The sequence below is a fragment of the Crocodylus porosus genome, unplaced genomic scaffold (assembly GCF_001723895.1).
Source record: "Crocodylus porosus isolate Cpor-Errol unplaced genomic scaffold, CroPor_comp1, whole genome shotgun sequence".
Lineage (NCBI taxonomy): Eukaryota > Metazoa > Chordata > Crocodylia > Crocodylidae > Crocodylus > Crocodylus porosus.
In genome coordinates this window covers 3,943,782-3,971,650 of record NW_017728923.1, presented here as the reverse complement: position 1 = coordinate 3,971,650, position 27,869 = coordinate 3,943,782, and the positions used below count along the sequence as shown (strand labels likewise).

At 42.9% G+C, this 27,869-nt stretch overlaps 1 protein-coding gene across 4 annotated transcripts in view; it reads left to right on the top strand.

The window, feature by feature from the left end:
- Positions 1 to 27,869, top strand: part of RAB11FIP3 (RAB11 family interacting protein 3) — a 160,342-nt gene that overhangs the window by 115,269 nt on the left and 17,204 nt on the right. Inside the window, exons 4-8 of one of the 4 annotated variants that reach the window (XM_019539971.1) lie at positions 1,825 to 2,012; positions 5,506 to 5,679; positions 10,473 to 10,607; positions 20,607 to 20,642; positions 24,807 to 24,900. In XM_019539971.1, coding sequence (XP_019395516.1) covers positions 1,825 to 2,012; positions 5,506 to 5,679; positions 10,473 to 10,607; positions 20,607 to 20,642; positions 24,807 to 24,900 — 627 coding nt within the window. The remainder of the gene's footprint in view (positions 1 to 1,824; positions 2,013 to 5,505; positions 5,680 to 10,472; positions 10,608 to 20,606; positions 20,643 to 24,806; positions 24,901 to 27,869) is intronic. The other 3 variants (XM_019539972.1, XM_019539974.1, XM_019539973.1) reach the window with 3 other exon arrangements.

Here is a 27,869-nt window from a genome sequence, read left to right as displayed (position 1 = left end):
CCTTGCCTTCCCTTCACATCGTTCCAGGGCTGGGGTAGGGGTGGGTCCCCTTAAGTGCCTTAGCCTGCTGGATTTGCAAAAGTTGCCTACTGGGATTGCTGTGGCAGTAGTCCTCCCCATCCCCCAACAGGCTTAGTTTAAAACCAGGTCCAGCAGGTCAGCCACTCTGGCTGAGAAGAGCCTCCTCCCCAGTGCAGTGATGGATGGTGATGTGGTTGTGCTGGATCACATATCTGGTGACCGTGATCTTGAAGGTGAGGATCCTGCTGCTGCTTCCCCCAGACCTGGTAGCTCAACATTTCCATTTTCCATTTCTTGCAAATCTGCTATTTCACTTGAGCTACCAAGTTCGTGCAACAAAAGGGGGAAAAGATTTTTATTTTAGCTTATTCTAGTCTGTCTTCATCCATTGGAAGGAGAAGGGAGCTTGCTTCCCCCCTCCCTGCCAGAAAAAACACTGCTATTCCACTTGCTGCTTTGTTGCCCTGGGACTGCAGAGCCAAAGGGAAGTATAGTCTGGCCTCTACTATTGGCCAGAGGACTAAGCTCACTCTGCTGGGTTGAAAAATAGTTAACTATTTATCTAATGCATAATTTAAAAAAATATATTGTTAAGCCTAAGCCACTTTGGGTGCTTAGTGCAAACAGAAAATCAGGATACAATTATTTTAAATAAATAATAGTCCAGAGTTGCATTAACAACTTTTAAAATTTATAATGTCTTAAAACAATATAGATGCTAGTCTATATTGTGTGTTTGTTTAACATATTCATGTGTTTCCTTGTATAGGATTCCTGAAGTAGACTTTTCCACCACTGTTGTATTAACTTTCTGTATATGGCTTGTACTCTTTCAGGACAGTTTCTACATGTTATTAAATTTGCCTTCATTCTTGTTGCATTGTTAACATAGTCCTGCCCGCAATATTTACATCTACCAACTTTGTTCTTTCTTGAGTGGCTTGAACTTCACTATAATGATGCAACACACTAGATTTTTTTTCTGATTAGGCATTATTATGACTACTTCAAACCAAAAGCATTAAAAAAGCTATCAGACCTTATGCAAACACTTCCAGCTTCCCCAACTCAAGAAAAGAGATGAGACACTGCTCTGTGTGTTTGAATTGAAAGTGAAACAAAAATTAATCGCAGTTTTAGTTTTGGTTTTGCTTTCACTTGCAGTCTGAGATAAAGTAAAAATTTTAGCTTTGATTTTTGATTTGACCTGCACAGCCAATTAGGTGAATTCATAACTTGATTTTTGGTTTGGATTATTATTTGAGTGTATTTACCCTCCTTTTAACAAATCATTAAAGTATATATGTATACTGTCTCACACTTCCTAGGGATAATCACCTGAGAAACATTTAATTACAACTTTGAAACTGCCAAGCTTGCCTAATATTGTATTGGCATCCATTCATTGTTACTAATGAATTTTATGAAACTGTGAATTTTTAGAATTGGAAAATTTCCCACAGGAAAAATAAAGCACTGGAAAATTTTCCACCCCACATCTCTGGTTCTGTTAGACAGCCCCAAACTGTTTATGTTGGTGAAATTATTTGGTCATTTCCCATATGGCTCATGAGGGAGATGTAGGTAATTTATCAACCGTGCATAATGGCACACCTGGGCAGGATTTACAGTTTCTAGCATGGTTGGGAGGTGGAGGAAGGGAGCATTTTTTAAAATATTTTTTAAAAGTAAAATTCATCCTGTAACCAATTAGAATGCATCTCAGATGTTCTTGTTCTGTACAAAGCCAAGTGAAAGACTTGCTAATAGGTTTCTTTCTTTGTTGCTGTATTCCTATAACAGGCAAATGAGGTGACTGACAGTGCCTACATGGGGTCAGAGAGCACTTACAGCGAGTGTGAAACCTTCACGGACGAGGACACCAGCACACTAGTACATCACGAGATGCATGATGAAGTTGAAACAGACAGTGCTATTGATTCCACGGTGCACTCGGAGTTCACAGATGCTATAGAGGAACCAGAGAACGGGTCAGTGTTGACCATTTCTGATTAAGTATGTGTGAGAGAAGGAGGTGAATTGCTGCAATGGGGCCAAATTTGCTACTGGCATAAAGCAAACACAACTCCACGAAGAGCGAGTTGCCTTTTGATCTGAATTTCTAGTGAGAAAATAATTAATCTTTCCAGCTTTAAAAATGGTGTTTTCTTAGCACTGGTAACTTTGTGCAAGAGTTCTGTATTCTGGAAAGTTAGTACTCTGCATTTCTTTTGAATTTGGTGAAGTAATCCTTTTGGAATGGATACTCACAGTTGCCACTTGTACACTTCTTAGTTCTTTACTCTTTAACAGCTCCTTGTGTTACAGTTATTATTTTCTACCTGTTCAGGTCCTGTGTTCTTACACATCATACAAGGCTTAACAGAATGAAATAAAATGTTCAACATTGCATATGAAGCAATATATTTAGTGTTGGGTTTCTTTGAACATGAGTGGAAATTTACATCTTCAATTTTCCCCTCCATCTTAAATTGCAAATAAATTTGTTAACAACCTGAATTCCAATTTTAATGACTTTTGTCCAAAAATGTACTTGCATTGATTAAACATTCCTCCATATGGTTGCTAGAGCAACACAGACATTCTTTTGGAAGAACCGCTGTGCTTCCCTTGCTTCCTCCACAAAGGCTACTGTGAAGGTTGTTTTGGGGATGGGAGAAGAAAAAAAAAGAAAGATGCCAATGTAGAGTGTAGGGGAGAATTAGAAAGCTATAATGACCGTGCCAATGGAAATGACTTCAGTTCCTTTTGAAAGATTTGTTTAAACTTTTATCAATTAAAAACTATTAAGTAACATATCCACTGTACAAGTGAGAAGCAGGTCAGCTGAGCCCAGAGGTCTCCAAACCGGCATTCTAATTTTTTCCTTAGTTAAGTCTGTTACTTCACTTGCAAAGCTGCTGGGGGCAGCTTTCCTTTCCCCTCAAGTGCTCCTGTGGATGCTAGGGAGTGGGAGAGGACTAAAAGTTTCTGGGCAGTCTGAACTGGGGTTGAAAGGGTGCTTGCTGTTAGCAGCCGTATGGATTATAGAAGAAATGAGATTAGCTGGCTGTGCTTTCTTTGACAAAGAGTATTCAGCTCAGTGATTATTAACTCTCCGTATATAATCAGCTTCTGAGCTGCAAGACCACCAAACAGTGCTGGTTATATGAAGGAGAGGCAACAAAACATGCCAGCCTGTGTACATTCCCCTCGGCCTGATGGAAAAATGACATATCTTGGACTTACCTGCCTGTAGGTATACAATCCTTTCCTTAGGCTTTTTTTTAAAATTAAATTGCAACTAGAAAAAATAAATGTAAAAATGGGGGAATTGGAAGTCTCTTTTTAAAGTGCTTTGTTTCAAGTAAGAAGACAGGAGATTGGATGATTAGAACTTCATGCATTAAATAGATGGGGATTTCATAAAATCAAATAGTTCCGTGCTTCGAGTTAGAATGTGAAAAGAAGCTAAAAAATTGCAGATTGCATAGAAGAATCCATACTTGGTCTGATTTGCAGTCTGGAGGGTTTGGGGCAATGAGACAGAGCACTGAGAGAATTGTTTCAAAGTTCCAGTGAGCTTCCATGGATCCCTCCCTACAAATCTCATTAAACCTAGCTCTTTTAGCCAGACTTGCACTGAATTTTAAAGGTTATTTTTTAGGCATTTGCCATTAAAGGTCTTAAGTACCTAGGTTAGTTTGCGTGAATGAAAGCAACTACTTAAGTTGTTTCTGGTAAAGGTTATTGTGGCTTTAGGTCTTAAAGTCTTCAGTTCAAGTAGGTCTTCATGAATTGGTGCAGGGATCTGTTTTAAACACAGTCCTTGAATAGGTCCTCTGTCGTTAAGTGGATCTGCATATCTAGGATACCAGGTTTAGAGGTTTTTTTAGTATACCTTTCTTTCCCCACCCCTGTCTGCATTTTAATATTTTTCATCTCCTTTTCTGGCTCTGCCTGTGCACTTTGTCCAGAGTCTTCTTGATGTCTTCCACTTAATGTTGAAGGCAGTGCCCTGAGTATCAGAACCAGCCAGTCTCTGCTCAGGCATGTACCTTGTTTGGTAAGAGATTCCTATGAAGGCAGAAGTTTGGGAGCATCACTGTTTTGATGGACCTGGTTACAGATATAACTTAGTATGTAGGAAGATGGGCAGTTTTCCAGGAAGTTGAAGCTGTTTTTATCTGATGTCAGATTCAGCCATACTCCTCATTCGTATTTTTCTCATTTTCTGCAAAATGAGGCTGAAGTCTCGTATATTAAATCTAATGAAAAAAAGTGTGTGTATGTGTATTTTTTCATTAGATTTAATATTATTGTTGGGTCAATGCAACTCTTTACTGCAAGAAGATAATACAGTAGGAGGGCATTTCCCACGTACATTGGAATTCTTAGATCACGTGACTTCTGTTTGGCCTTGAAATTCTAAAAAGCACAGTAGTATCTGAGGGTTTTTTCTTCACTCGGTTCGTGTAAGTTGCAGTGTAGCATAAAACCAAAGTTGGCTATACTAGATTTTCTCCGCTACTTGGTTCTTACAATATTTTTTTTTTCTAGCATTTCATTAAAATCTCTGCATTAGAGTATAGCCAGATATTACAACATTATGTGCACGTGCATGAAAAAAATTCATGTTTATAAAATACTTTGGAGACTAAAGGTGTTATGTAAAACAAGACATTTTTAATGACTGTTGATCACCTGCATGTCCTACATGAATTGAATGAAGCAATGGCATATCAATGATGAATCTGTTGCCTATTTAGATGAGGGCTGAATAATGTGTAACAGACTGTGGTTGTGTATGTGATGTTAATACCACATAAAAAAGCAGGAGTGCCTCCAGTTTTTTAGGAGTGCTTAAAACATTTTTAAAGTGGAAATAGAAGCAGCTCTTTGTTACCAACTAATTTAAAGAAAACTTTATTAATGTTTTGAATAGCTGCCTTGTGTAAAAAGCTAGGATCTGTGTCACTGAGGGGTTACAATTTTAAACACTAGTACTGGACTTTTAATAGGATTACACAACACTAAATGAAATAACAGCCTCATGTGTAGGTTGGCTGTAATTTTAAAAAATAGTTGATGTTCATTCAAGAATCATTAAGCTTTGTGTTCTCTGCCCAACTTGCTGAGCATGTCTTAGATGTATTTTTGAACCAAATTATACAGTGTTTCACCAATTTTGTTGTGCCAAATTTTCATGTTGCAGCTGGGAGACAGGTTTGTATCATAGAAACGTATTTTATGCCCATTTTGATGTGTACATGCTAAGCTTGTAGAACAAATAAATGTGTTGCACATTTTGGAGTTTAAAATGCCCTACAAATCATATTGCCACTAGTTGCAAGAACTAGCCTTTCATACCAAGTTGGCATGTAACAAAGAACAATTGGAAATGTGGGTGTAAGGCACAGGATGGGAATGGCGACTGCCTTGGCAACATGCTAACACCTTTCTTTTTACTATTTGCTCCAATAGATCCCACCCACATGACCTACCCTTGAGCTCAGACCTCAATCACTCCATCGTTACAGTAATTAGTGGGGAGGAACACTTTGAGGATTACGGAGAAGGGAATGAAGCAGATCTGTTCTCAGACAGCCTGTGTAACGGGGAAAGCAGCTTTAGCGGCTCCTCTTTTCTTTCTCCCAGGTAACAGTGAACCCAGTACTGGCAATGTTAAATCTCATTTCCTTTTGATTATGAGTTTTTATCCAGGGTTTGTGCATGTGTGGTTTCCTTTTTTTGGTATTATACATCAAAATGGCTCACAAGAAGGAGTCCTGACACATTGGAGCAGAACTTGTTAGTCACTTTTAGAAGTTGAATATCTGTTGCCTAGACTTTTTTGAGCAATAACTCATCACTCTTAATCAAAGGTGCATATAGCTCCAGCAACAGCTGGAAAAAATAGTCTAATTTCACATGCATCAGGAAAAAATGTCATGTTTCCTTTCCTATGAGAAGTGTGTTTTAATACCAAAACTTTGTTAGAGAAAATTGACACCCCAGCTTTTTGCTGATTCCTTGATTCAGAAATTTTACTTTTGTGACTTGCATGTGATACTCAGCTTGCACTAGTTGATATAGCCCTCTGCTCTTCCAGCAAGTACAAATAAGGTTGCAAGGAGGCAGTGATGTAGCACAGTGGAAGAAATGGCTGGGAACAAAAATGGTGCTGGTATCAAACTACTTACTGGGCTGACTGAATAAGCAGTATGTGATTATGGACGAGTCACTTGCCCTATCGTTATTAATGCAGCTGGAAAACCAGAGTAACAGTCCAGAAGAGCTCCTTGATGCTGACCCTTTGCATCTGACCATTGTGATAAAAACAAACAAACAAAAAACTTGTAGTGTGACTTAACCAACCAGAAGCCAGTATTTTCTCTTGATAAATTATTTGTGTGAAATGGGAATATATATCAGCAATGACCAACACAATAGATCTAAATTTGTGATAAAAAAATAACACAATGGGTTTTTTCTCCCTCGGGGGTAGTGATGCCTATTCTAGCACAAACGTGTTTCTTCAGTAGTGTCGCCTTTGCAGTTGTAAAAACCCTTTTTGAACCGTCCAACTTTCTGTCTGTGTTGGAGTTTCCCAAAGCCTTAATAAAACTTAGGCAATCCAGGATTCCATTGATCTGAGAAGGGATAAATTATTGTGAAATTCACATGCACATAGTTTAGTTGCAATGAAAAGCACTGATGCTTTGTTTAACTGGTGAGTTTAGCAGTTTTTATTTCATTAACCCTGGGAACTGGACTTGCCATCCTAGGGCTTGCACACAGGAGGACAACAGGCTTTTGACCACCCACAGAGAATGGGGCACTTCTTTTTCTTTTTCATGCACACTCAGCCTTTGGGAGAATGGCATGTAGATCATTTTTTCATCTCTAACAAACACAGTAATGAGAGGTGCGTCCCGTTTGTCTGTCTACTTTTGCACTATTACACATTCTGTACCCCAAAATGAAACTTGAATTGTAAATGTTTGCCTGGAAGCTATCTCAAACACTTGCAAAGAAATATTCAGTTTTTATTCATGAATCGCTGTAGCTCTGAATATACCCTGTGTTTTGATTCCCTTAAGATTCTGCATCACAGCATCTTCTGCTGAAGGAAGATGTAGTTTATTCAGCTGTCTTTCACTACTAGTCTGTACACCTGTTAGAGGGGCTTGTTAGGGAGAGAGATTAGACTAAAAGTTACAGAAGTACCTAAATGTTGAGAGAAGATGCTATTTAAAAAAGGTTTCCTTTACCTTTAATGTGCCACAAGAGTATGTTTGCACCTCTCTTGGCTGATAATTTTGTGTACATTTTTTAAGCTCTTTATTTAGAGACTAGCTAATTGTCTGTCAAGAATGATGAATTTTAGGGAGTGTTTACGTGCCCCCCCCCCTGAGCAAATGGTGGCAGCAGTGGCAGTAGCTCCCTGCCCCAGCCTTCCCACCCCCCCCCAACTCCACCTCGCAGCAGGGCTTCCCTTTGCCTTCCCTCCCTTCCCTGCTGGCTGTTCCCTTCCTTCCTTCCCTGTCACCCAGTCCCGACAACAGCCGCCTCCATGACCTCCCCGACCTTGTGCCCACCCGGGCCCATGCAGCATCCCCCTTCCTGCTGGCTGTTGTTGGGGGGGCCCCTTCCCGCTCCCCTACTGCTCTGCCACCTGACCCTGACAACAGCTGCCACCATGACCCCCTCCCTCCCTGCTTCCTGTCTCTCCCTTCCTGCCAACTGTTCTAGGGGCGATCGGGGTAGGTGGCGGGGGGCACCACCACCGTGACACCCTCCTTCACTGTCAGGCAGGGAGGTTTGGGGAAGCCCAGCTGCTCAGGCAGCCGGGACGTATTCGCCGCCTCCACAAACTTTCCCGGCAGTGGCTCAAACTTGGGCCTGTGCAGCCTGGGCCCGCACAGCCAATCATCACCCGCCCTCTCAGCATTGCACACGCAGTTGACTAAAAGCATTACGGACAGACAAACAGACGAAGCCCTTTATTATATTAGAATTTTTCAGAAAATGTGCTAATTTCTTAAATATGTTCTGACATAAAAAAGGTTTAGTAAAGTTGTGCTATATTTTTGACTGAACTGGAAGGTGTACTAGTTGGTAGTGGATTTTCTTGTTCTGAGCTGCTTGATTTAAGAGCCAGTTTGAATTTATAAACAATCATGTCTACACATTCTGTGTTACTAGCTTTTCTAAATTGCAAGAGTAACACTAATGCTTTCTAGTCCATTTCAGGAAGACTTGTACCTAAAGACTAGTCAGACTACCACTATGTGGTATTGAAACTTTCATTGTTTTGCATTTGTGACAAACCTGCACTGGGATCCTACCATCTCTTTGGGTGCATTAATGCAGTAACAGAAGAGTTTCACTGAAACAGTCATTGCTAAAAAATGAATGGGAACTGAAATTTAAAGGTTCTTCCTATGCTCCTTTTTCTTGTCTAGTAACATACTTTCTGCTGCAAATACTGAAAAAAATTGCAAAACAAAAAAATAGTGTTCTGTAAGATTGGGGGGGGAGCAGTGTGATTATGGAAGTAATGGTATATGACACCTGTGTTGTTAAACAGGATTATTTGGATTTCTTGGATGTGTAATGAGGTTAAAGATCAATGGTCTTCACCTACCCAACTGGTAGGGAAAATCGTGTTTAACTTTGCTGTTTGGAATATATTTAAAATATTACGGCTACTACGCATAAAGCATTGGTATTGCAGACCCAATCCTGTGGACATTTTTACGCCCTTGTTGGCTAATGAGGTATTCCCATTTTCATAAGCTGCCTTTTTTAGCTAAGGTTGGGAATCTAGGAAACTTATAAGATAAAGTGATACCCCTACCCAAGTGAATATATGTATATTTTTATATAACTTGTGCATCTTACAGCTTATATTAATGAGAAATACATCTCTGGAACTTCCACTTGAGATCAGATGCCTGAGCTAAAACTTCAGAGGCACACACTTCTCTAAATAAACTATTTTATTTCTGGTTTTAAAAAGTTTGAAACTACAATTGAACATTCATTTCTGTTGGAATGGGTATTTCCCTTGTTCTGAGCACTGCTGTCAAACCATTCTGCAAAGCAATAGCAATTGTAGTAACTGCTGCTGAATAATGGTTTTTGCAAAACAAAATCAGCCCTAGGGGGAGTAGAAATTCAGAATTTCATTGCCCAAATAAAATTTGCTTTAATAATTCAGAGATGCTTAACAACAAAGCTCCATGACATCTAATTATATACTGAAGGAAGTTGAATACTATAGACAACAGCATTTGAAACTCACAGGCCTTGTTTTGAGAGAGGCTCCTTGAAGTCAGTAGAAGAAAATGTGCAGAGCCTGAGTCTCTGCAATACCTCCCAGTCACTTCACTGGGTATTCTGGGTACTAAGTACCTCTCAGCCTGCAGGCCATTTTGACAACAGTGTTAATCTATGCTTTATGGTTGACTGGTCTTTTCATGTGTCTTAATCTTGTTTCTGAATGCTCACATCCCTTACCTATGTCTCTTTTCAATTAAACTTCTATGTCTTCTTGTTTTCCCCCACTGTTAACCTCCCTGTAGTTTAAAGTTTCTGGCTTCCAGAAGTGGGTTCCACTGCGACAGACTGTGCAGTATATGTCTATCCCACAATGTATATACATTTTGCTGTTCAAAATCTTTTAATCAAACTAATAGTAACTCAAACTAATAGTAACTTTAGCCAATGTCCTGAAAAAGCCTGATTTGCTAAGTGTCACTGAACTCCTTAGCAATGTGGATTTTGCATGGGTCACTTGGGCAAAAGCTGAGTCACCTTTTGTAATAGCCCAACACTAACAATTTTAGACCTCACATTTCCTAGTCCCTCTGCAGCAGAAGAGCAAAGCTGACTCTGCCAGCATTTATGCACTCGTAAGTTTAAAAAGAAAAATTAACATTGAAGTGGTACAAAGCTTAAGCCCTCTGACCTTATTTTTATTAAAGTTTCTTTGAAACCTGAGCTTTCTAAAATAGAAGTCCTGTCCATTTATTGTAGGGCAAGAGGGTGACAGTGCAATTCTGTTTTTAGAATGGAAAGTAATTATGACCAACCAAAGAGACCAAGGTGTCAGCAATAAGTCAAAGTACCAAATTCCACTGTGTTGTAAGTGGGCATAATTCCCATTCAGGAAGCTGGAAATCATTATTTGCTTGCAGTAGAGTACATTGACCTAGCAGGTCCAAGAAAATAGTGATTCAGTTGCACTTCTAAGAATTCAGTGATATTTGGACTTAATATTTGCAGTTGCACTTGCCTCAGAATGATTTATTGTAGATCTTGCATTGAAAACCTGATCTACTACCAGCTCTTGCCTTCAAACACCCATGTAACTTGTGGAAGCCACAAACTAAATCAGATCGATCTGTTCTGTCCTGTTAAAATGACACTTGTGATTTCTCTAGCGCCAATCCACTCGCTGCGAAACTGCACAACTTTATCACAGATGAGGCATTTGAGTTTTATTGTAGCCAGTGCCACAAACACATCAACCGCCTTGAGGATCTTTCTGCTCGCCTGAATGATCTTGAAATGAATAGGTAATTGGGGTTGTATGTGGCATTTTCAATGTTTGATATTTCTCAAGCAGAAGGGGAGGCTCTCATTGTACTACAAATCCCTTGCTTACTGAATTAGGTGGCTTGATTTCTTCATCCCAAAAGAACCAATATGAATGGGCAAAGCAGTTGATATCAAAGCCTTTTAAGCCTCTTCAGATTTTAAGTCTTTGCCCTTTGCCTTAATGGAAGCTAAACAAAGTCCTATTGATCTGAAATATGAAAGGAGAAAAAGCTAACTGACAATGGGAATCTTCCATTCTATTCTAATCAGTCATTTTGCATGTACTGTTGACTGTTAAGTGAATGCAGCACTTCATTACCACACTGAGCTTAGTAGAGTCCTTAAGACTGAATTCATATCTTAAATTTGCCATGTACAGTATTTCTGTCACTTGGAGGAAACACCTTGTGGCTTTGATTTATAATGCTGAGTGATACTAGGCTAATCTACAGCCCCACATTCAAGTCTTGGGCTGGGTGGACTCAATCCTTCATCCTGCTGCAGTGGCTATCTTGAATGCTGTGCATTTTACTCTGTGTGACACTTACATTCTGAAACTTGAGGCATCTTCTGTTCTGTGCAAACTACAAGCTCCATAATAATTTGAAGAAAAGTCCTAATATGGCCTAGAGCCCTTGCTTAGCATCTTCCTATTGGTATACTAGTTGCTTCCTTGCCTTATATTCTGTTTTCTGTATCACTAGTGGAGTAAAAATGTAGGCTGTCATGCACTTCGGGAGTGAATTGATTTATGGGTTTAACTGCTCAAATTTAACAGCCCATAGCTTTTTTTTCCCTACTTGATATGAGTGGGGATTGATTTCTCAGTTCAAACTGTCACCCTACAGTCTGTTGGGTAGGAGGACTGAAAAAATTAACATTAGTAGTAAATATTGACTTGTTTCTTCTCCCATACCCAAACAAGTCTACCATTTGTCATGCCATAGGTTGCCTCCCCACCTTTTTCCACTGCTTTTACTTTGTTACTAGAGTTACAGCAGGGATGCTCAACCCCCTGTCCTGCGGGATAGATCCAGCCTGCAAGCACCATGTTGTCTGACCCACGGGGTTCCCCACAGGTCTGGAAATTTGGTGGCAAGGGAACAGCGGCACTGTTCCCCTGCTGCCAAATTTCCAGAGTCATAGGGAGCCCTGGGCCCTGTGTACTGGATCAGGTGGGAAGGGGCAGCTCCAGGGTGCAATCCTAGCACACGGAGGCAGGGGAGGGTGCTGCTGGGCCCCAGGGCCTGATCTTGCCCATAGGCTGGTCCTGTGCCACTCATCTGGTCCCTGGGCCAAAAGGTGGAGCACCGCTGAGTTAACGTCTCAGGGCTGCAGAGATGGGAGGAAAACCAGTAAATGGAGGGGAATTGGCCCTTTGGCTTGTTTGCTAGCAAGTACTTTGCCAAATGTTCATGAGAAATATGCACAAGTTGTAATGGTATCTGTTCTATGGGACTCACAGGAAGGAGTTCATGCCGGTACCTTCTTTCTGGTTATACAACTAATAAATGAGGATTCTAGATTTTCTTGGGATTTTTTTATTTGTATCCAAGTTTTCTTCTTAATACATTCCTGCTTCCAACTGTTAAGATAAATTCCTATTACTTAAGGGTTGAGAGAGGAACCCAAGAAAACTGGACCCTTAAATGCCATCTAAATTTCAGTTGAATTTCTAGGCCTTTTCAGCTCCACTGCAAACCCACAGCCTAATGGTTTTTCCCCCAAATAGCACCTAAAAAGGCTTGGTTATGTTGCCTTTTTTTACTGAAAACATGTAATGAAAAGATTTGAGTTCCCTCTGTTTTTCTCTGCTGTTTTCCCCCATTCCCCTCCCATTGTTGCTCCAACTCCTTGAATACCATACTCTAGCTTTGTTTTCTGTTGGTGTAGGGATCCTAATGTACAAATGGAGGAATTGCTTACAGAACAATGAACACTTGCTAGCTAATTGGAAAAAAAGTAGGAAAGATGACACTAATGAAATACCTAATTTCAAAACATGCTGAATGCCTGTGACAATCCAGAAGCTGCAGTGCCTGCAATAGTTTGGCTAGTAATTGCTTTTGAACCCCATGTTGGGCTGTAATGAGTGTTATTTCCATCATGCACAAGCTTCCATCAGTTTAGCCTTGCCTACACTTCTGTTTTATACCAATTTAAAGCTGGCTTAGCTGCAGTGGTTTTAAGATGCAATGATGCATCCCATGCAGATGCTCTTATAAGAGCATGCAAAGCTGAAATGTGCACCTGTAAACCAACTAAAGCGTGTCTATACAAGGTGTTGCATTGGTTTCAGTTCATTGTTTTTTTTAATGCATATAAATGAAACTGGTACAGCTTTCTCATCTAGACATGCCTTTTTGACCAGAGGTGATCTGTTTGGTAAAACAAATTTTGCAGGGCCTCACATAAGAGATCGACCCTGAGGAATTACAGATCCTGTTTTGGAGGCAAGAATTTGTGGGTGGTACCTTTTTGGACCAGGTGTGTAGTTGGGAGGGCTATAAACAAGCTTTTTGGGTACCACTGTACTCTTCCTCACATCTCTGGGGAAAAAAACAAAGTAGTGAGGAAGAAATACTATCAGTTTAACTAAGGTCTTCCATGCTGGGAGATCTGAATATTACTTATAAAGATAAAAGCTATTTAAAATAGCACGCAAGATGAGCAGAGCTCTGCAAATAAACATTATTGTGAGCAAGGATGGAGCTTTAAGTGGAAGAGTCCCAGTAAACCAAGTAAAAGGGAGTAGAATTGTGATTTGCTGAAGTAGTTTTGAGAAGCTGAGAAGAGAGAAGAGGGGCTGCAACAGCCAAGTCTGCAAGGTGCAGGGTTCGGTCCTTGGACCTGTACTCTTCAATATCTTCATCAGTGACTTGGATGTGGGTGTGAAGTGTACTCTATCCAAGTTTGTGGATGATTCTAAATTGTGGGGTGAAGTGCAGACTCTGGAGGGTAGGGAACGATTGCAGGCAGACCTGGACAAGTTAGAAAAGTGGGCAGTACACAATAGTAAGTAGTACAACAAGGACAAGTGCAGAATGCTGCCCCTAGGACACACAAATATTCAGCACAGAATACTGGGCCTACAGAATTCAGCACCTACTGCTGGGAAGTGACCCTCTCAGCAGCACAGAAGCAGAAAGGGATCTTGGAGTCATAGTGAACTCCAAGATGAACGTGAGTCGTCGGTGTGACAAAATCATCAGCAAAGCTAACTGCACTTTATCATGCATCAGCAGATGCATGACAAATAGATCCAAGGAGGTGATACTTCCCCTCTGTGCGGCATTGGTCAGACTGCAGTTGAAGCATTAAGTCCAGTTTTGAGTGCCGTACTTTAAGAAAGATGTTGATACACTTGAGAGGGTCCAGAGGAGGGCTGCTCGTATGGTTAGGGGCTTACAGGACAAGTCCTATGTGGAGAGACTGAGAGACCTGGACCTCTTCAGCCTCTGCAAGAGAAGGCTGAGAGGTGATCTTGTGGCCGCCTACAAATTAATTAGGGGGATGCAGAAGGGATTGGAGATGCTCTGTTCACCAGGGCGCCTCTTGGGGTAACAAGGAACAATGGTTACAAACAGACAGAGAGCAGATTTAGGCTAGATACCAGGAAAAATTTCTTCATGGTAAGAGTGGCCGAAATTTGGAATGGGTGTCTTGCATTATCCCCTAGAGAGTGCCACAGCTTGCAGTAGAAGTGTCAAAAGTTCACTCTGAAAACCAACATTAGGAAACCTGTTAGCAAGAAAAGAGTGGTCAGTGTCTCTTAGGGCACGTCCACACACACAAGCACATGCACTTGTAGCAGCTCAAATAGAAGCGGTGCAAATTTGAGCCGGGGCTTTCTGCCTCAGTACACGTGCCCAGACATGCACTTTGGTGTGGGACAAATTGTGCCACTTGGGGCAAAATAACACTGCTTGGCTCCTCCCAGATCTGCAGCCAGGGGGACCTAGAGCCCGGGGCCAGCACCTGTGCTGTCCCCAGCTGTATAAAAAAGCTGCCTTGTCAAGTAGCTCAAGGTTACTCTCTCTCAGGAGCTTCTGGGGTCCAGCCAGTTGGTACCTGGGTACACTACCTCTTGTGCCAGCTGGACTGCTGAAGCAGCCCTGAGAGTTCCCTGAATCCTTTACCCACTGCAGCAGTCTGGCAGCGGGGGCTGCTGCCTGGCTGTGACCTTCTGTGCCCCTGCCAGACCCAGATGTGGACTGTACAGCCGGTAGAGGCTGCAGCAGGCTGTGCAGTGGACTGCCAGCAGGTCTCATTCTGTCTGGCAGCTGGGCACACAGGATGTATGCTGAGAGAATGTGGGGTTTGCAGGAGGGGGGTGGAAAGGGGATTGGGAGCATGTGAGGGGACTGGGGGGGGCTGCTCAGGAGGGGTGGGTACCCTGCCCCCTGCTGGGTGCAGCCATCCTGCTCAGCTAATGAACTGCCCCCCCCACAGGGGCCACATGGTCCCTGAAGGGGCTACCCCTGACAGGGCCCACATGCCCCACCCCCACTTGCTCCCTCAGCCCCCTAGATTGCTGCCCCACCGATGGCCCCTGGCCCCAGCCTCCCAGCACTTTTGTTTTTTTTAAGCCTCATACTCAACAGCATTAGCAGGGGCTGTGGGGGCACTGGGGCCATGTGGCAGAGCCCCTGCACAGCATGGGGTGGTGGAGCTCCCTGATGGCCCCCCACCCCCTCCCAGCCCTGGCAGTTTGGGACTCAAAAAAAAGCAAAAAACAGTCCCACACTAACTGGCAGTAGCAGCTGCCGTGGGGTCACTGGGACCTCGTGGCAGGGCCCAGCCCTGGCTACCTGGCTCCTGAACTGCCACTGTCCCATTATTTGTTCCCCCCATGGTCCCCTACCCTCTACTTACTGACAGGAGCCCAGGTCCAGCTCTCTGCAGCTGGCAAGATGCCTGCTCTGCACGGGCAGACAACGTGCTTCAACACCTGGGTGAGCGCCAGCCATAGAAATGCTCTGGCAGGCTAAGAGAGTGTCTCTGTGGAGGACTGAGCCTCCAGTTGCCTCAGGGCACGGTCTGGGACTGTGCCCTGCCCTGCTTTTTCCCCCTGTGGTTTTTTTGACCCCTGGATATCCAAGGGTCTAATTTTGCCCCTGTGCTGCAAATTTGCAACGTGGGGAACATTTTTTTTGTTCCTGCACATGCCTTTTGCAGCGTCTCAAAGGGTTTTGAGATGCTGCAAGACGCACATGTGCGCTGATGTGGACGTGCCCTCAGAAGCTATTCTTCTGAGGAGTATTGAGTTAAGCTATTTTATTACCACCTCCTGAGAGCTAGTTTAGTGGGGGGTTTTGTTTGCTTGGTTGGGTTTATTAATCTTCAATGGTCATCTATCTATTTAGATAGTCTGTACTTTATATCCATTGCCGCCTTTTCTGCTCAGCAGAGCATTCATTTTAAGTTTCTTTGGAGTGATCACACTCAAAAGACCAAGTCTCTTTCTTAAAGAACTTAAGTCCTCAAATTTTGGAGAAAAGAACTTGTGTCCCTGATTGAGGAAGAATTTAATGACTCTTTCAGATCAATTAAATAGTGTAAAATAAAATAGCCATGTTCGTTATTCTTCAGCTTGGTCTTGTGTTTGTATTTTCTTATGGATGATCAGTTTCCATTCTCTTTTAACATTTTTTTTAATTGGATGCAGAGGTAGGAATGAACTTTCCATGGTTTTGGTGGTACTGGGCCACAATAACTTTATTGAAAAGACCTGTTTAAAGGTTGAATGTTGTTTTTAAAGAAAGAATGGAGTAAGTTTACAATAAAAATTAATTATTCAGAGCGTGGGAGTCATGAGTGGTGCTTGATTTCTAGTCACCCTTCTCCTCTTTCGGGGGCAGGGCTTTTCATGTAACCACACCAAAGGCTAGAAAGTAGAAAGAAATTGTGTTCAGCTATTCCCTGTGATTTCAGAAGAGAGAGTCTCTCTTAGGTTTGAGCTTCCAGGTTGTCTACCCAAAGCTTATGGGTTGTGGCCTGATCCATGTGTTGGGTTGTGGCTTTCTCTGCCCAGTCTGAGGGAGAGATGCTGAGCGTTATACTTGTTGCTGGAAATTAATGTTTGCAGTGTTTTAAAGGCTGTTGATATTACTGGTATTAAATGCTTTAACTGTTGCTAGCAGCTAATGTTCATATAATAGTCCTAAAAATAAAAATAAGGAAGAAAACTATCAAGTTATCCAATTCTGTGGACCTCTGAGATTTGTTCTGTAGGATATATCTTCTTCAAGTTTCATCCAATGCAATAGCATCCCTGTTGGGCTTGGAGTCCCATTCTCCTTAACAGGACAGACTATGGCAAAAATCTAATGTAAAAATAAGGCAATATTGTTCCCTGGCAAATGGCAAATAATAGGTTATTTGCCAAACCCCTCTAAAGTTAATAGGTCCCCATACATAAAGACACCATGTCAAAAGTTTAAATGTAGGTGTCAAAGCTTTACTATGTGACACCAACTCTTGTACAAAGGCATTGCTCTGGGGAGGAACAAAGGGAATGACTAAGAGAAAGATGGAAAGATTCTATAGGAGAATGATTGGTTTTGTTTTTAAAGCAACCATTTGATTAAAACTATAAGGAAAATTGAGGCATACATCACTATAACCTGTCCTATATTGATTGCATGTTAGTAAAATTAAAAGGGGAAAATAGGAGTCGTGATTTAAATTGGGAGTGGGGTTAGTGTGGAAAGCTTTGAAGTGGTACTATTAGATGTTGGTTGAACTACTAAATGTTCATGTTGTGAGCAGAGAGGTTCTGCAACCAAGTGCCGTTTATCTGTACTAGGAGTCATGGCATTGTGATGTAAAGCTTTTAAGGATAATGGTAAACTCTACAGGCGCGTCCAGATGAGCGCACACGTGCCTCTTGCCCCACCTTAAACCACTTTGAAGCGGGGCAAAAGGCATGTGCGGGAACAAAAAAATGTTCAGCATGGGGAGAAAATTAGACCCCTGGATATCCAGGGGTCTAAGAAAACCGCTCCACAGAGGAGTGGAGCAAGGCACAGTCCCAGGCTGTGCCAGGAGGTCAGTTCTCCAAAGGAGACACTCTGGTGTGAGCCAGAGTGTCCCTTTTGTTCTCCTGCTGCCTCAGCGCCCAGCGCTGTCCATGGTAAGTGTGTTTGGGGGGGGTTCATGGGTGTGGGCAGGTGAGGGGTGGCAGGGGGATGTGGGGGACATTTGGGGAGTGGCAGGGGGGATGTCCCCAGGGCTGCAGGGTGTATGGACCCAACCCAGCTCCATGTGGCTTGCTAGTCTGGCTTTGCACTGATGCGGGTCACAGGGCTCCGGGAGGCACGCACAGGACCCATGCCTCCTGGAGCCCTGTGACCCACTCCAGTGCAAAGCTGGACTAGCAAGTCACACAGGGCTGGCCCAGGTTCCACTGCTTGCCACCCCCGCCCTGCAGGCACAGCAGGGCAGAGGCAGGACCCGGCGCGGTGTGCGGGGACTGCACACCGTGCCCAGCTGGGTCCTGCTGGCCCTGGGACCCCTCTGCTGCCCAGCCGGGCCGGGCCCTTGGTGGCAGGATCCAGCGTGGCATGCAGGGACTGCGTGCCATGTCCACTGGGTCCTGCCGGCCCTGGGGCTGCTCTTGCCACCCAGCCGGGCAGCACGAGCAGCCCTAGGACCAGCAGGACCTGTCTGGGGATGCTGCAGGAGCCACCAAGGGCCTGGCCCGGCCGGGCAGCAGAGGGGCTCCGAGGGCAGCAGGACCTGGCTGGCTGTGGCACACGGTCCCTATGTGCTCTGCTGGGTCCTGCCACCATGACTCGGCCCAGCTGGGTAGCAGAGAGACCCCAGGGCTGGCAGGACCAGGCTGGGCTTGGCACGTAGTCCCCATATGCAGCACTGGGTCCTGCCGCCATGGTGCAGAGCGCCCTACTCCTGCTGCTGCTGCTAACGATAAGTTATGGGACCCTGGGCGGGGGGGGGCATTCCATGTGCTGGGGGGATGCTGCACCCTGTGGGGGCCAGGGGACCCACCCCTTCTGAGCAGCCCCACCACAAGGTTCCCCACACCCACAGTCTCCCCAGCAATCAGCCTACACTGATCCACATCCCTCCACGCACCCACCTGCCTTCCCCCGTACTCCTTCCTGCAAACACCACATCGCCCTATCAGGCACCCATCATGTGCGAGGAAAACCAAAAGTACACATCAACACATATAGGCATTTAGAATTTATTTTGTCATGATGATAGAGAACTGGTAGGCTTCCATGTTGCTTTAACATTGTAAATATACCAATAAAGCATTGCCCAACTGATTGCGCTCACACGCTCTCTCTCTCTCGATATAGATATATAGAGTGAGTGAGTGAGTGAGTGAGTGAGTGAGTGAGTGAGTGAGTGAGTGAGTGAGTGAGTGAGTGTAGAGTGGCCTTTTGTTTTAATTGTGAAAAAACATGGATTTTGTGGTATTTTAAAAACAGATTTGGGATGCTGCTGCAGCAGTCCAGCTGGCACAAGGGGTAATGTCCCCAGGTACCAAGTGACTGGGCCCTAGAAGCTCCTGTGAGTGAGTAGCCCTGAGCTGCTTGCCAGAGCATCTTTTTATACTGCTGGAGACAGCACAGGTGCTGGCCCCAGGCTCTAGGTCCCCGTGGCTGCAGATCTAGGAGGAGCCAGGCAGGGTTATTTTGCCCCAAGTGAAACAATTTGCTCTGTAACAAAGTGCATGTCCGAGCATGGGTGCTGAGGCAAAAAGCCCTGGCTCAAATTTGCACCGCTTCTATTTGAGCTGCTGCAAGCACACATGCTTGCATGTGTGGATGCACCCTACTGCATAAATCATGTGTTGGGATGTCATGTTAAGTTTTAAATAGCAGTAAACTGCATTGTAAAACATACTTTTTTTTTTTTTAAATAGCTATTATACATGGTTCCTCTGGCAGCTATTAGTAAGGGTATAGACAAATGCACATTTGCAGCCACTTCAAAAGGGAGAGAGAGCTGCTGCTTGGGAGCACACAGCCGCTGTTCAGATGTTATATCTACATGATCATGTAACCATACAAGTAAGCTAAATTGCTCCATCTTTAACCCTGCATCATCCAGGGTCAAAGTTAGGATGATTTTTGCTACACTTATGTCACTGTATAATCATGCAACAATTGCATCTTAACAGCATGTATTAATATTGTTTTATAAAGGTACAATTGCTACATCTGAGGTACTCTTAAATTAGTGTATGCTGTCCCTATTACTAATCATTGCAATGGGACCTTGCTTAAAATCTAGTCATCTTGATTTTTTTAGATGGAAATACAGCTGCCTATACTAGGGAGGAAGAGAAGAGAGGACAAAATTAACTAAACAACCATAAAATCATGTTAAGTCTAGTATGACATTAAAATAACTAGCCAGTCCTTTGTCAACTGATGCTGACAACGTACACAATGACAAGCACAAGTCAGTTTATATTTGTAATGAATGCAATGTGTAGGATATTGTATTGGGTTTCTAAAAGTATTTGGCTCTTCCACATCTGTGCCTGTTGTGTGCTAGTTCTGCCTGATTTTTCAGGGTATTTCAGTGCTGTTTCTTTGAGAGCTGATCTCTTTAGCGTGTGCTGTTGAGTGGATCAGGCTACAGTCCCCTTGCAACTGGACGGAGTCCTACCAAGCCTAAGTCTTCTTAGCCCTTTTCTCAAAGATCTGTTGTCAGGACTGGAATCAACCAGTTAAGAATGAGACTCTTGCCAACGCCAGTGAGATTTCTGCAGCCATAACAAGTGCTAGACCTTTTGATTTATTATGAAACGCTGTTAAAAAACATGCACACATTTGATTTTAACATGGATTGCCTTAAAAAGCTGAGTAATGCATGTTGTGCCGTGCCGTGCTGTAAAGGATGTGCCCCTTCAATGTTCTTAGCTTGTTTCCTGTTTCTCTTACTCTTCACTGTCAGTTTTCCTGACTTTGTTTTCCTGTTTTTTCTTTATTTCACAGTCCGAATAAAAGACTCTCAAGCAAGAAGGTAGCAAGGTATGCTGGCATTTTGTATTATCCTTTTTCAGTAGGAAAGGAATGTGCTTGCACAGATTCAGATGTGCAGCGTGCTTGAAACTAAATAGATGTCCAATGTTTTACTTGTAGATAATGAATGTTACCTTCTGTAATTTATAGCTGGTTTAATTCTCATGATATATTTTAAACAGCTAATTGTAATACCTCTCTCAACTGCCATAAACTTGACTGCTGCTTGAATGTTCTCAAACCTCCCTAGTCCATGAGTGACCCAAGATGGGTGGAGACTGGGGGGTTGCTGTGGAAGATCATCTCCATTCTGAGAACTCCTGGTAACTGATCCCCCTCTCCCTATTATTAGTGTTACTAGTTTAGACCGAGTGAGTATTTTCTGGTCCAGTCAGTTGGGTAGGAAGATCCAATCAGAAATGAGAACTCATTAAAACGAATTCACTCTGCAACAAGTCCTCCGTTTCTGTTTGTTTCTGCTGTATTGGGTGTTGTGCACTCTACCCTGCTTAATTTCTCTGCTACCTTCATCCAGACCTCATCATTTCATGGACTCCTTAGACATTAGAGTTGAGCTAGTCCTTACAGCTGGGGCTTTACATGGTTGTTACAGTTCTCTCTGCATAGATTAATGCTGCCTTAAGGTTTGTGTACATGGGGAAATGTATCACTGCAGTTACATCAGTAGAACTCCTCTTGTGGACCCTATATAATAAAATATAGGCACCTGTTCATCTCTGAGCTTCTTTTTAGAAGAGACTTTGGTAACGGTCTTGGTAACAGTTTGTCAGCTTTAAGTCTTTCCCTTCAGGGGAGGTAGCTTAAGATTTCTTTACTCCCTTCCTGCCCCTCCTCACTCTATGTTGGGTCTATTTTGTAACTTTAAGGAAGGTCCTTTTAGCTAGCTGTCCCACCTGCTCTGTTCATTTCCTGGTTTTCTCTTCATTGGCATCCCCTCTAAGATTTTTTTAAATCATATTTGAGAATCAAATACTTCTGTTCAGCGCAACTCAAGTGAAAGGAGGGGGTGGGAGGGAGAAAAAGACTTTAGTATTTATCTTTTCACATACATACACCTTTAAATTTTGATTCGGGGGTGTTTTTTGAGAAATGGGAGCTGGTCTTTTGAATGGTCTGAGATTTATTTTGCATTCTGCAGAAGCCTGTAGTCTCGGACCTTGCTAATCTGCTTGCTGCAGCCACCACCTTTGCTGGATCATTTAATCTCTGTGTCACGTTCCAAGAAATTTTCACTTCCATTGTGAATCTCTTGAGATCAGAAATGCAGGGAGGGCTGGTCCTGTCTTGTCAGGCTTCCCTTAGACAGTAGTCTTCCTGTGCGGGATTCAGTATCTCGGGAGTTCTTAGAAATCTTTTCCTAGCTGTTTTCCTCTACTGTTTCCTTTCCAGACTTCCCTGTGGCAAGCAAACTCTTCCAGGCACGATTCTTTCTTGCTAGAGAGGAAGCATGTCTTGAGTATTATTCTCTTACTTTTAAGCTCTGTTCCTTAGAATCTTTTTGTCTCTTTGTGGTTTGTTAGGAAACAGTTTCCAAGCTCTTTAAGGCTGCCCATTAATTTAAGAGATTTTTTAGCATGCTGTACTCCTCGAGTTGCTTTTTGTGTCCTACCTTCTAACAAAATCACTTGGAAATTTTCATTTTATATTTAAAACGTTCCCCAGCCTCATCCAACTCGGATTCTTGTCTCTCTTCATCTATCACAGTGGATCCAAGATCGCAGTTCCAGGTAGCTTTATACTTGGAACCTGGCCAGTGTTAGATTTACAAATTCAGATTTTTGGTATTGCTTTTCAGGGGGCAGCCGCTTCATTTATTCTTCTCTGTGGTGGTGGTGGTTGAGCTCTGGTTGAGAGGATAGAGAAGTTCAGCAGTATTGCGATGGTTGTTAATAGTACTTCTGATTGAATGTGTGCATCTGCCTGAAGAAATAAAATGGGTTTCTGATAAAACCTGGGGTTATCTGGTTTGAACCAGGTTTCTTTCTTTTTCATATCTTTTTAAGAGGGATCCCTTCTCTTTAAGGTAAATACCTATGTTTTTAATAACTTTGCCTTATGCAGTGAAGTATCGTTCCTTCTTGCATCTTTTATTATGTAACACCCATGCACTTTTCAAAGCTGGTAATATTGCACCAAAATAGTTTCAAGCTTCAAGTGCTCTTTTTAATACAGAACCCCAGTACTGGCTCTAGAAAGCAGAACTAATATCTGTTCAAAATATTCTGAGAATCCATTCTGTGTCGTCTCTCTAAATAATAGAGGTACTTGCAATGCAATTGTCAGTACTTGAGGATCAGGCTAAGAATCAGAATTCTGCTTTCTTAGAGAATCTCCAGGGATTCAAGTTAGGTTGGTTTGTTTTTTAACTCCCTCTAAACAACAGAAGTCATCAAGGTATATGCAGTATCATCTCTTCCTGTGGCTTGGGAGCTTTATAAACACACCTTTAAATTTAGATTGCTCAATGGCTTTTGACTGTTCAAGTAGATAGAAAAAAATAGCACGTTCCTTGCCACAAAGTGTGACATGTCTGAGATGATAATCTCTCAGGAATAAATACAGTCAATCTAAATCTACATGGGACAAATGCTAGAGAAGTGGGCAAGTGTTTTGTTTTTGTTGGCGTCTGCTATCACAGGCTTGCTACTAGCCTGGTACAGGAGCAATTGTTTAGTTTATTAAGAGTAATACAACTAGTTCTTACTATGAACTGTAGGCCAGGGTTCCCAGGAAAGGGAAATGCCTGCTCCTTGTTGCAAAGACCATCCGCTTCCTGGCTAATGCTGGCTTGTTAACCAGCTAAGATGAGACCACAGTGTGCTTGGCACCGGGCAAAGTTAGCTCCCAGCCCAAAGAATTTACAGTCTAATTCCATGCAAATGACTCAGCGTGGGAAGAAAAAAGCTGAAACATGTTAAAAATCATCCATGCTTGAGGGCCACACCTACATGTAAAATAAACATGCTTGTAACAGTGCATTGTGGGAGAAATCCAAGTGGATGTTCCAGAGTGCATGGATGACGTGTGTGCAGTGATGCCAGCATAAAAGAGAATGAATTCGGGATGCCCTGTGAAAGTGGGAGGAAAGAGGTCTAGACAAACAACTTACCAAAGCAGAGTTAGGGAGTCCTGCCTATTATAACAATTTTGGTGCCTGCAAAGTCAACTGATGTGCACAGAGCAGTCCAGAGGGCACTGTGCTAACTACGGTGTGTGGAAAGACAAATCCAGGATCTAACCACACTGCTAAGCAGCTACAAGCTAGCTTTGAAAAGCTCCTGGCAAATCTATAATCCACAAATCCGCTGCCCTCCCCATAGAGCTCAAAAGAGAAGTTGTATCAATAGCACTGCCTCCTTTTTTCCATGTTCCTGTCAAGATAGGATATGGAGCAAATTTCCTGTGATAACACATCACTGTTCAGAGCTGGTAAATGTCTTGGTTGAGTATCTTGGACAGTGCCCTTTTGAAACAAAATACACATGTGAACAAAAAGTTATAAGTCTTGGCTAACAATTTACTAGTCTTCATCTTTGGGAGCAAGAGTTGAAGATGTATTTCACAATAAGGTCCATTCTCTCTCTTGACTTCCCCAGTCACTTCACACCCGGTGGTGAGAGCAGAGTACTTTCTAGTCCTGTTGCTATAAGATGCCAGTCTTAACAGGTTTAAAAAGAACTGAAGTACGGAATGTAAGCTCTTATCTTTCCAGATTCCAAAGGTCAAAAAGAGCTGATTTATAACTTGCTAAAGTATAACATAAAGTTCCAAAAGTAGCTGCATGTTTTCTTGTTGGCTGCTAAGCATTTGCACTCTTAACCAGCAATCACTAATAAGGTAAAAAATTCAGTTATGAAGTTTAGGAAAGTTGAGATGTTGGTAAGATACTGGTACCTGGTGAAAATCAAGGATGCATCTTGTCATGATGAAACTGGAGGTGGTTAAAACATGCAATTAGTGGAATTTCAAAGTTTGCTTTAACTCCAGGGAAGAGTCTCGATATCTCATGGAAGAAAAGCATTGGGAGTTGAGAGAAATAAGAACAACAGAATTGTATGTCTATCATGTAAATAAGTTTGAGACTGTCTTCTGCAATGCTGACTCTAATGTTGCTGGTGCTCTCTGGGTTGGGCTGGTTTGTCTCTGTTATAGACACTTGCATCAGACAGGCACATTGGCTGTGGATGCTACAGAAGACCCTTACCGGGACGCCATGGAGTGTGCAGATGAGGACACCACTGACAAGGTATGAATGCTATTTCAGCTTCATCTGTTTTGCCTTAATGGAGGAATAGCATCTGAATGTACTGTTAAGCTCTATTTATATGGCCATTGATTTTAGAATTACTTTCCCTTTTAGTGGAAGGAGCATATATGTGTAATGGCCAAATCAAGTGGTCAGTGACTAGAACATCCAGATTTTGTATTTGGCTCTGTCTAACTAGCTGTGTGATCTAGAACCAGTCATTTCTTTGTGTGTCTGCTCATTTAGTAAAGTTGGTATATTGGTCCTATTGCTACAATGGGTAATTGAATGCTTTTAAGGTGCTTTGAAATCCTTAGGCATAAGTTTCTGTGCAAATGCAAAGTATTAATCACTTGTTATTGGACGCTTGGCTGACATTGGATAGGTTAACACAAAGGATAAAGAAACAAGTGACTAATACAAAGCATTCTGCACTCAGCTGCTGGGTATAATTTGACAAAATGACCAGGAAAGAATTGCCCTGTTCCTGTGCTGGGTTGGGAGGTCTAATTGCTGTCTTTTCAATAAGAATTAAGGCTGAATTGCGCAGGCTTGCAAACTGAGTTTTGCTTTGTGGTGGGAAGTGGCTTGTGATGCATCTTCCTTACAGTTACTAAACAATCCTGTGTTTTGTGACCTCTTCATTGTGATGACAGGAGGCTTGCACATGTAGTCTTAATCTAAATAGGTGATATTGCTGGCCTGTTAATACAATGTACAGGCATTGTGGGTGTTGTTTACAGTAATTATACTTACTCAGGAATATTGGTACAGAAAAATCTATTTTATAATCAGTTTATTTTTTGTTTCACAGTACTAATTAAAGCAATCTAATGCTACTTTCTCTAGTCTGTAAAGCTATCTGGCTTGAAATAAGGACTTCTGTCTTTCCCTTTCCATTACTGCACAGTGAGGACATAATGCTGACTTTGTGGCATCCCTGATGAGCTTTGCTGGGATGTTACAAGCAAAGGATTATATGACAGGAAAAGATGCTGGATGGAAGGAAGTAAAGCTTTTACTGAAACACTAATAGCTAAAAATAGCTGAGGAAATATGGAAAACGCCCAGTAAAATGAATTGAGGCTTGTATAAATGTGCATGAAAATATCCTTTCAGAACTGGTTTAATTTTAGCACAGTGCTTCTCAACCTTTTTAGACTCCAGGCACCCTTCTATAATACCCAGTTTTAAAAATTATTTATTACAGTCCTTGCCTCCTTTGCAGAGGGTCTGGGCGGTGGGATAGTGGGAGGATGAGTAGCCGGGCAGGGAACAGCCTTCACTTACCTCCTTGTACATGCTCTTGCTGCAGCATTCATGTTGAGAATCACTGTCTTAGCATTATGAGAGGAAGCTTCATGGATTGATGTGATGAGAGACAATATATAGTGTCTAAAGATATCTAACTCTTGCATTTGACAGCACTTTGATATGATTATAGTATAACATAATTTATAGTGAGTCTCTCTTAAAACTTATGCTAGAGTTTTCAAACCTGGATACCTAAAAGGCATATAAATGTATTCTGACTTCAGGGTACTGAGCAATTGCATGCAGGTTATAGTAGCTTCAGTTGTGCACTCAAACTCTGCTGGATTCTAAGCTAATTCTTTAAAGAACCCAAATACGTATTTTGTAACTTGACTTCAGGCAGCAGGTTTGAACGTTTTAGTTATTTGTCCCTTGTAAACGTATCCTCACCACTTGTTGTTTATAGCATGCAGTGATTGTTTTCTTGACCACAGTGGTCACAATATTGAGTACTGCAGCTTGGCAGGTTATCAAGAATGCATTTCTTATGGTGTATTTACCATCACCTTCCTTTTATGACATAGATGAGAGCAGGGAAGTGTATAGCTCAGGGGAAGGGGAGGAAGTAATTGCAAAATTAAAATGCAGATTTGCAACCCAAAGGAAAATTATTTTTTCTGATTTTACATGGTTTCTTACTTTTCTGCCAGAGGATCTCGAGTGGTGGGGAGGAAAGTGAAATCTCTTCAGGTCCGTATTAAAAATTAAATTAAAATAGTTTCTGGTCCTGTAAGTGCCCCGAGTCCTTCCTCTATTGCTTGTGGTTTGACAGTAATGTGTTATTTTCTTTAAAAGAAAAAAAAAAGTGCATTTCCCCACTCCTTTTGTGACATTCCCCCTCCCCACCTCCTTCCACCCTCTTTGGGCCTAACAGAAAACATTGGTACAACTGTAAAACTGCCTGGGCATAAGTAGTGTTCCACATTTTCAGTTTTTACTGATATTTTTTTTTTTTAATTGAAGCTATTTGTTTTTTACTGATTTACACCCATTTTTCAGTTCACTCAATTTTACTGGGTACAGTAAAATCCCTGTTAAGTGGCATGAGTGGGGAATGGCCGGGGGGTGCCAGTAAGCTGGAAGTGCCGGTTACGTGAGGCGCAGGTTTCCAGCCAGATGTGGAGAGGGGGGCGGTGGATGTGCAGGGGCCAGGGGAGGGTGGCTGAAGCCGCTGCCTGGGGGGCATGGGGCCCCTGGCTCTGACCCCGGGCAGGGCAGGAGGGGCTGTGGGAATTGTCCTGGGGTGGGCAGGTCCTGCCACCCTGTGCCAGGAGCCATGAGCCCCGCCAGGGGGGCAGGCAGGAGGGTCAGTCCTGCTCCCTACAGCAGGAGTTGCACCCGGCTGCTCTACACAGACCCGCGGTGCTGGAGCCACTGCCCAGGGGTGCGGGGCTCCTGGCTCTGATCCATGGTGGGGCGGGAGGTGCCAGGGCTGGGATTGGACTGCGCCATGCCATGGTGCAGGCAGGAGGTGTCGGCTACTCCCAGTGCCAGTGCAGCAGGGATTAGGGTGAGTCGGATCAAGCAGAGCCCCAGGGAGTTCGACGTACAGCACTGCCCAGCGACTGCAGGCAGCTGGTGTTGGTTGCTCTCAGGGCCACTGCAGCAGGGGCTGGGGTGAGCGGGGACAAGCTGCACCGTGCCCCATACCCCCC